The sequence below is a fragment of the Lolium rigidum genome, chromosome 1 (genome assembly GCF_022539505.1).
Source record: "Lolium rigidum isolate FL_2022 chromosome 1, APGP_CSIRO_Lrig_0.1, whole genome shotgun sequence".
Classification (NCBI taxonomy): Eukaryota; Viridiplantae; Streptophyta; class Magnoliopsida; order Poales; family Poaceae; genus Lolium; species Lolium rigidum.
Window position 1 is genome coordinate 211,561,084 of NC_061508.1, and position 9,430 is coordinate 211,570,513.

Genomic DNA, 9,430 nt, shown 5'->3' on the forward strand with positions numbered 1-9,430 from the left:
ACAGAGAGAGTATGTAATTATATTAATAAAATATTTTCACCTGTCACAACATACGCTTAACGTGTCTATTTTAGCCAAACACGAGCACATCCGTGTGCATTTTCCAGGTGGATGTACCAAAATGCCTTGATTGCCGTTCCGCTCATCCAGGGGCTTATAAATTCCATTTACCCCCACGACATCCGTTTTCTCATTCCTCTTGTCGCTTCCTTCCTTCCGAGTCCCCGTGGAGTGAAGGTGGACGGAATCCCGGCGAGATGATGATTGCGCGCAGCCGCCTCCTCAGATCCAACGCCGCCTCGAAGGTGACTGACCGTCATAGCTCTTCCATCTCCTCCTGTTCAATCCGTACCGCGAAATAGGCATTCGCGTCAGTTCTTTATCACCCAGAAATGCGAGAAGTTGGTCGGTTTTTCATGTATTTTCCGGTCTGGTTGGTGATTGTTTTTCCTGGTTTATTCGATGCGTAAGTGGAGTGGTATGATGGATTAAGATTTGATCGACTCTGGAGCAGCAGCAATAGAACAGTTCATCTGAACTTTGTTTGAGTTCTTCAGTTCCCAAGTTTGTAGATTTATGAGACCTGATCGTTGTGTGATCAGCAGATGGATCCGCTTTCCATATGGTTTTACCAAAATAAATCTCTTCGTGCGCATACATGTACTAGAAATTTGTATTGTTCTGTTCTTAAGATTGGAATTCCTTTATTTGGTTTATTAGGGTCGATGACAGGGGCGTAACACAGCTTGACACTGAACACGTGCAGTAATTTTTAACCAAGATAAGGCACCTGATTTCTTCTTCCCTCTCACCATGCAGGCTGAAAGTTTAGTAAAATATGTAGCTAGTGCTGGAAAGCTGGATGGGCTGCATAGGTTTTCAGAGGCACCACCCAGGTACTTCAGTTCTGAACCGTTTCTTCAGGCTGAACCGACAGAAGAAATCGGGTAAGTAGAAACATTGTGTCACTATATTATGCACTGGGATGCGTGTAAGCTTTACATGGATTAGTTATGGTGTGTATTTTCTACCTCTGATGCTGCAACGTTTTGCCAGGTTTAAGGGGCATGGCATGCTGGCTCCGTTCACAGCAGGATGGCAGAGCACCGATGTGAATCCCCTGGTTATCGACAGATCTGAGGTTCTGGGACACGGCATTGCTTTACCTCTCCTGTAGAAACAAGTTATTATTGTAAAATAATGCTAAGAATATCCAGTAGTCGATATATTTCAGTGGTTGTAAGTTTTAACCTTACACTATGCAACTCATATTGCAGGGTGCTTATGTCTACGATATCAATGGGAAAAAATATATAGATGCCCTTGCGGGATTGTGGTGTACAGCTCTAGGTATGTGGAGGGATTTCCTTACAGTTTTCCTTTGAAAACAATTCTACACTTCAGGCTTCTAGTCATTTCAATGCTAAGAGCTTGTACATGTATATTAGTAATTACTCTCTCCGTTCCAATGAATAAGGTCTATTTGATTATTTCCAAAGTCAAGCTAAGTAAACTTTGACCAAAGTTATAGAAAATATCATTGATAACTATAATATTGTATAGATATCATATGAAAATACATTTCATGATGTATCTAACGATACTGATTTTGTATTGTGCATGTTAATGTTAATAATTTATTCTAAAAACTTGGTCAAACATTACATGCAGTTTGACTTTTCAAAAAAATAAGCCTTATTCATTGTAGTGGATGTAGTACCAGTTAATGTAGGTGTTGCCTACTGAACACTGGATTGGCAATAGGTAAACAAAGTTATGCGTGAAACTGAATCACTTCATACTTTGGAAAAAACCTGACCCTACTGACTAATCACTTCTTAATTATAAGGACTGCATATTCCTACCTAAAGTTTGTATGTTTCAAATTAGTTCAAAATGGAAAAAAAATGACTGCTCACTTTTTCTGTTGAAGCATTAATTTTAAATCTAGATGCTGCTGTTGCACTCTTTTCCTGTTTCGCCTGCTTGGAAGGAAAAAAGACAACCGTAAATTTCTAGGAGTTCTACAGCAAAGTGGCAGTTCATTTCTCGTTTCTAATATGTATTACACATCTACGGAAGGTTTTCTTACAGTTATCATAAATGAGGAAAATGTATGTTTTTGTGTATTATACCTTCTAGTCTCAGTGAATTAATTAAAAATTTCCTACTGGTACATTATGCCGATTGTTTTTTATAGTATTGGTTTCTAAGCATATGTTTGTATTGTTTCTTTAGCATACTATTTACATTCTTTTCAGGTGGTAACGAACCTCGACTAGTCAAAGCTGCTACAGAGCAATTAAACAAATTACCCTTCTATCATTCCTTCTGGAACCGTACTACCAAACCCTCATTGGTACATACGTTGATCTTTCAGTATCCTCCTTTTTTTTGCTGGTATTCAGTATCCTCCTTAAGACAATGGGTAAATGGTACAGTATGTATTTTGTTGTTGATATCATGTTTGCCATGCTGTCTGCATCATTTGAATTTTCACCGTCTTCCACTAGAAAGGGACAAACTGAAGAAATTGGTTCAGGGAAATTGATATTATTGCGTGTTGCTAAATTCAGGATCTTGCGAATGAAATTCTCAAGATGTTCACTGCTAGGGAAATGGGAAAGGTATTCTTCGCAAATAGTGGTTCAGAAGCTAATGACTCTCAGGTACAATTATTAGTTAATCAAATTTGCATCAGTTGGAGTTTATGATACTCATAAATTAAACACTGTTCTTATCTACCCATTGTGCTCAAGCTTGAATAGTCAAAACAATACGCATAGTGCCACCTCCTGTAAAAAACACACGCTATGCGCCTGTGCCATTGAAACATTGACACTGTGATGGAAGTGAATTTTATATTTGTTCAGATTCATCATGTTTTCTAGCAATACTTAGTTTCTCCCTTGCCTTTTATCTGTGATATTTCAAATTATAAAGTTCACATTGCCAGAGTAGTATTTGTATTCTGGAGTAGTAAGAAATTAGTTTATTACTTCACTGCAGCATGGCCTGTTATTACCAAATCTTGCTTTGTCCCATTGATGAATGTTTACGATTACTATTTAGCTCCATTTTTCCAGTCCTGATCACTTGATATTTACAGGTGAAATTAGTGTGGTATTATAACAATGCACTTGGGAGGCCAAAGAAGAAGAAATTTATTGCACGCTCAAAATCGTAACGTTCCTTTTCTTTTTCTTCACTACATTTATATACCTAAATCTATTAGGTACACTCCAATTTCATTTTGTCTTGTATATTCTTTTATATTCTTTGTTCATTATACAGACACTATCATGAATTGCAGGCAGCTAAAGTGTTTCACTTCTCAAAAACAACATGCGCTTTTTTTTGTAATAATCTTGCATCAGAACTAGTGAAAAATTAGTAGTCCAAGAACTGCATTGTAATGATATTTCACCAGGGAACACGTATCCTCCAAGCATTCACATTAATGTTACTGATTTAAGGTGTTTAATTTGATATTGACCAGACTTTGATTATATATTTGTGCAGATACCATGGTTCAACATTAATAGCAGCTAGTCTATCGGGGTGAGCTAACGTTCCTGCATAACAATAATATTATTTCTTTTCTAAATCATCCAGTTTGTGCAATAAACTTATGAAAGATGTTTTATTTCCCACAGTTGACATGCTCCTTATGTTTTTTTTGTTAGTTTGCAATAATTTATATTTTCTTCTTTATAAATAGACTTCCTGCTCTTCACCAAAAGTTTGATCTACCGGCACCATTTGTTCTGCACACGGACTGCCCTCATTACTGGTGCTTCCATCTTCCTGGTACCCATACGTCAGTTCTTTTTGTACACTCACGTTAGAATATAATGTTTACTAAAATTGTTTTTTTTAATGTAGATGAAACAGAAGAAGAATTTTCAACTAGACTTGCCAATAATCTGGAGAGTCTTATCATCAAAGAAGGACCCGAAACAGTAAGTTTATTTTTTTGTACACATGAAGGATCATATGCTATATTAAAAGGATCATATGCTAGATGCTGGTAAACTGTTCCTGAAGTATCCCCCTCCCCTTCTATTTTCAGATTGCTGCCTTCATTGCTGAACCTGTGATGGGTGCTGGTGGGGTCATCCTCCCTCCAAAGAGTTATTTTGAGAAGGTGCATTAAGAACTTGATCCTAGAACCCCCATAACTTTCTTCTAGTTGGTAATTCTAAAACAAATACGATTCGCCTTTGAAGGGTGTTATGGCAAATATATATTTTTCAGTGACAATTGCAAGACATTTGAACTTATAACAATTTCATCAGATTTGGTTCCAACTTCCGTAAAATAGTTAGAATACCTTAAAAATACAGTGCACTTGTTTTAAGTAAATAGTCGAAACACCCTAATTGCATCACCTTCTTGCCAGCAAACCTGAAAGGAAAATTTGAACCATTCCCTGTTTATTCCTCAGTCCACATAACTACGCTCTAGGAGGTGCATCTGAATGTACTTATGATGTTTTGATGGGAACTCGTTCTCGAGGATTTATTTTCATTATATTTAATAAAAATAAAAATTCTGAAATGAATATAGCCCCGTTTGTTATGCGTAAGTGGCAATGTGATATTGTCCTTTTTTCTTTCATGGTTTCATAATATTTTATTCCAAAGAAATGGTCGTTGGAAAGTGCAGCTGACTGCAGCCACCAGTATTTGTACAGTTATGTAGTTCCATATCAAATAATTTGTTCTCCTTCATTGTGGGGCCATGTATGCTAATCTCGACTATTTTTTCCCCTCCAACAGATTCAAGCAGTCCTCAAGAAGTATGACATCTTATTGATAGCAGACGAGGTAATTTAAGTTTATCTTGTAAAGAGAGAATCAAATACTTTATTGGTGGAAAAGTTGTTTAATCATCCCTTTAGGTCATTACTGCATTCGGAAGATTGGGAACCATGTTTGGATGCGATAAGTATGACATTAAACCAGATCTTGTCTCCATAGCAAAGGTGAGTTCCTGAGTTTGTTACCTCTAGATTACTTATTTGATAGATGATAGCTTCCTTCTTTTCCTAAAAATATTGGCTAAGGATTTTGTTTGTTGCTGCCAGGCTCTTTCTTCTGCCTACATGCCAATTGCAGCTATTCTCGTTAGCCCAGAAATAGCAGATGTAATTCATTCGGAGAGCAACAAACTTGGTAAATATACTTCTACGACATAAATTTCTTTTTTTCTTTTGCTGCTGTTGTTACAAGAACTTGGGTTGTTTTAAGTGCAGGTTCTTTTGCTCATGGCTTTACATACTCGGGGCATCCAGTTTCGTGTGCTGTTGCCATAGAAGCTCTGAAGATTTACAAGTAAACCACAATTTACCTAAAAATTCTCAACACTTCATTTATGCTTGATGTGTGCATCTGATTAATCATTTCCATAATTGTTATCAGTGAGAGGAATATCACCAAAAATGTCAATGAAATTGCTCCAAGGTTCCAGGAAGGAATCAAGGCCTTCTCAGGAAGTCCGATCATCGGAGAGGTAATTATCATCTCTAGTTTCTTTTGTTTATAAATATTTAATCGTTTCTTTCCTTTAAAACACATAATATGTGTCCTCTCCACAGACACGTGGCCTGGGATTGATACTTGGAACTGAATTCGTTGACAACAAGTCGCCAAATGATCCCTTCCCTGCAGAATGGGGTTCGTACCTTTCATGCTTGCATTCGTTCATTTTCAGCAGACATTGCTAGCATGGAATATTTCAGTCTTCAGCCACTAATTTTTTTCTACGCTGTCAATGCTGTTAGGGGAATTATACGGTAGGGAAATTCTGTTATTTAACACAGGTCTATGTAGCTATTGAGTTTTCTGGCCATCTAGAAATATGTAATGCAATGCATTAAACTAATTTATTCTACACTTTTCCTAAGCCAAGATACTAATTGAACTTCACCAACTATGCGACATCAGTAAACTACTTAGTGAGAAACAACAAAAGAAAACCTTAGTCGAGTGGGTCTGAAATTTGATAACTTATCCTTCAGAAGTTGGGACTTGAGAGTACTTAGCAAAATAAACCATCTGAAATATGTAATGCAATGCATTAAACTAATTTATTCTACGCTTTTCCTAAGCCAAGATACTATTGAACTTCACCAACTATGCGACATCAGTAAACTACTTAGTGAGAAACAACAAAAGAAAACCTTAGTCGAGTGGGTCTGAAATTTGATAACGTATCCTTCAGAACTTGGGACTTGAGAGTACTTACCAAAATAAACCATCTGAGCAGCGAAAGATACCTTAGGAAATGGCTTGAATAGCTGAAAATCCTGGTTGGTGTTTTCAGGAGTTGGTTCAATATTTGGTGCCGAGTGCGAGAAGCGCGGGATGCTTATCAGGGTCGCTGGGGATAGCATCATGCTGTCACCCCCGCTGATAATGACTCCTGGTGAAGTTGATGAAGTAAGATCGCACTCTTTAAAGTATGATAGATATTCTCATTTTGGTGAACTGTCTGAACTGACATGAACCTTTCAGATTGTGAGCAAATATGGTGATGCTCTGGAGGCCACGGAGGAAAGAATTGCAGAGCTCAAATCCAACAAGAACTAAACAATGTCGATTTGCTGTAAAGCATGTAGCGATGGTTGGAGATGGCGATGCCAGTGTTCAGTGCACAGAGTAGCTTCAGGTCTTCAACAATTAGATTTCACAATAATGAGCTTGCTGAAAGCCTGAACCTTGTTCATGGTGTGCAGAAAGTTGGTCGTTATTCACTTTCAATGACACAAGAAGGGCGTTTGTGACTGGATAAAGTGATCATTTGAATGGGGAAAACGCTAAGTAGGTTGCAATATCAATTAGGAGTAGATTATTATGCTAAGATAATTAATTAGCAAACATCATTACCAAGAAAAAGGTTTTGGTTTTGGTCCGTGGCACCTTTCCACCAGATAGGAAGAACACGTAGGTCTTGTTTGGTATTAGAGATTTTGTGGGGATTAGAGAGGATAAGTAAAGGGATTGGGTGAAACCCTGCCCCCATCCAATCGCCATAAAACCCTAATCCACTAGGCATGTAAGCATGTTAGTGTATCGGGTATTGGAAAAAATACACTAAAAATTGGGGATAGTGGAGATCAAACGAGTCCAATACACTAGCATCAAACATACTTTTATGAATAAGTAAGGATCTGGGGCTTGGTGAGGATAATCCCCACATCTACAATAGTACAAACAAGGCCAAATCCCAAATACTCCTAACTATCCATCCTAAAAGTTTGGTCAAGGGGGTCAGAAGATCGTCGTGTCCCATCTTCCTTCGTGGATATGGGCTACACTGACACATGAATTCTTCGTGTACCAGTAGCCGTAGGTACATCTACTAATCTCTTTATCGATAAGTTTATTAGGTTCTCTAAGTGTGATCAATGCATGTTAATGTGTTTCCTAATAACAAAATTAAATCTAACACTAGTATCTCTTTTTTTTTTTGGAAGTAGAACTTATGAGCTGACCGACTAAGAGCATCTCTAGCCGATCCCCAAAACGGCTTTAGAGGAGCAAATGTGCGCCGCTAACCGCCGGGACCGACTCTAGCCGAAGCCCAAAAGGCTTTAGTGGAGCATTTTCCTAATTTTTTGCTCCCAAATATCCTCCCCCGAGACCACTTTCCTAATTTTTTGCTCATCCACCCCGCTGCCGTATTTTCGTTGGCGTTCACACCGCTGACCACCAATCGCCTCGGCCGACAGTTGGAATCAACCGCTGCCCTTTTCTCCTCCGTTCGACCCACTCGCCGGTGCAAGCCATCGCCGGAATCGCTCCTGAGAGTCACCGTATCGAGCTGGTTCCCGTCGCTGATTTGAGGTTGTTTGCGACAGGGGAGAGGTGGATTCTTGCGGGAAAAGGGCCTCCGGAGCATGGGAGAGGTGTAGACCAACCACCGTGGAGGATAATCTCCTGGCAGGCAACAACCGTTGTAGCTGTCGGTCGATCGAGCTTTTTGCCCAACGGCGACATCGAGCTTTGGCGACCGGTGGTTGATAGTACGGCCGCCGTGTTCTCCTCGAGGCGCCGTCAGCCCTTTTGGTCGGCTTTACGGTGCCGGCCGCGGACTCCACCTCTGTCGCGCTCAAGGTATTCACCGAATTGTTCATATGATTTCGTATTTGCCTCCGGACCAATCGAGTATTGGAAACCGGAGACTCTATGGTAGATAATGACATGTTGCATCATTTTGCATAACATCATCATTGAAAATGAGAGAGACATGCCAGAGAACTTTAGGTACATCTCAAATGGAGACCTTGTTGAGCATGAGCATGATGCAAACACGATCCACAAGTTCCTCAAAATGCACCGATGCATAGAGAACCCGGATGCATATGGTCAACTACAAAATGATCTTATTGAGCATCACTGGGTCTCCATGGTGGGGGTGGTTATGTTTTTTTTTTCACTTGTTTGGTTTGAAACAATTTATTTAGTTCATTCATTCGGTTTGTAATAATAAAATAATTTGATTTATTACATTTAATTCGGTTTGTAATATTGATACTTTTGTTCATATGGTTTGATATGTAAAAATAAAATTTTGCTCCTCTAAGTTATTGGGGTTTGGATCTACGGTGCTAAATTTAGAGGAGCAAATATAGGTCGCTAATAGATAGGGGGCGTTTGCTCCTCTAAGTTATTGGGGATTGGCTTAGAGATCGGCTAGAAATGCCCTAAGGATCACCTATTTATCACCTATTTTATCAGTTTAGCCTGCAAATGGAGAGACATTAGTCTAATGATCGTAATCCTTAGTGGGTCGACTGTTGAGTCAAAACGGTCAGCTTCTGTTGCCAGTCTTATCAATCCTTAAGAGCAATGTGCAGATCTCTGCAAGTTTCAGCTTCCTGAAAATGGAGAGAATTTGATGCTGATCTTCCTTGTTGCTTCAAGGTAGTTTCTGAATATAACGATAGACAACTTCCCTAAATAAAATATGTGGCCTTTCGGTGGAATTAACACCAATATTTCGCAGGTGATAAAGAAGGAATAGCGCGGAAATATATAACCTCTCAATTCATATTACATGATACTAATATGGATGTACTAGACATATTTTAATTATAGATATATTTATTTTAGTTGTAAATAATATGAATCGAAGGGAGTGTTGCCTTCTTTACTCTTATTTTTACCAGCCACATAAGGTTGCCACTTTTCTTGTCGAATGTACAGCAGTAGAAGTACCGCGCACACCAACATTTTCTAGTGAAAGCAACTTCCTACCAGTTCCCGCTATTTCTTGTGAAACCGCCAAAATCCTGCCAGTTCCCGCCATTTCTTGCGCCCCGCCAGAATTAAGGAAAGATAGAACTAAACCGCCGAATCCCTCGCCCCCCATTCTCCAATCCAACTACCACCACCAAACCAGTACGCGGCAAAACCATCCTGCC

At 39.1% G+C, this 9,430-nt stretch overlaps 1 protein-coding gene across 1 annotated transcript; it reads left to right on the top strand.

Moving 5' to 3' along the window:
• The first annotated feature begins 182 nt into the window (after positions 1-182).
• On the top strand, positions 183-6,841 carry LOC124689175 (probable gamma-aminobutyrate transaminase 3, mitochondrial). Its single transcript, XM_047222746.1, has 19 exons — positions 183-305; positions 820-947; positions 1,057-1,141; positions 1,278-1,350; positions 2,262-2,359; positions 2,577-2,669; positions 3,110-3,183; positions 3,523-3,561; positions 3,722-3,810; positions 3,886-3,962; positions 4,073-4,147; positions 4,782-4,829; positions 4,904-4,987; positions 5,090-5,177; positions 5,258-5,336; positions 5,424-5,514; positions 5,600-5,678; positions 6,328-6,443; positions 6,519-6,841. The coding sequence occupies exons 1-19, from the start codon at positions 258-260 to the stop codon at positions 6,591-6,593; spliced, it is 1,539 nt and encodes a 512-aa protein (XP_047078702.1). The 5' UTR covers positions 183-257; the 3' UTR covers positions 6,594-6,841.
• The last annotated feature ends 2,589 nt before the right edge of the window (positions 6,842-9,430 follow it).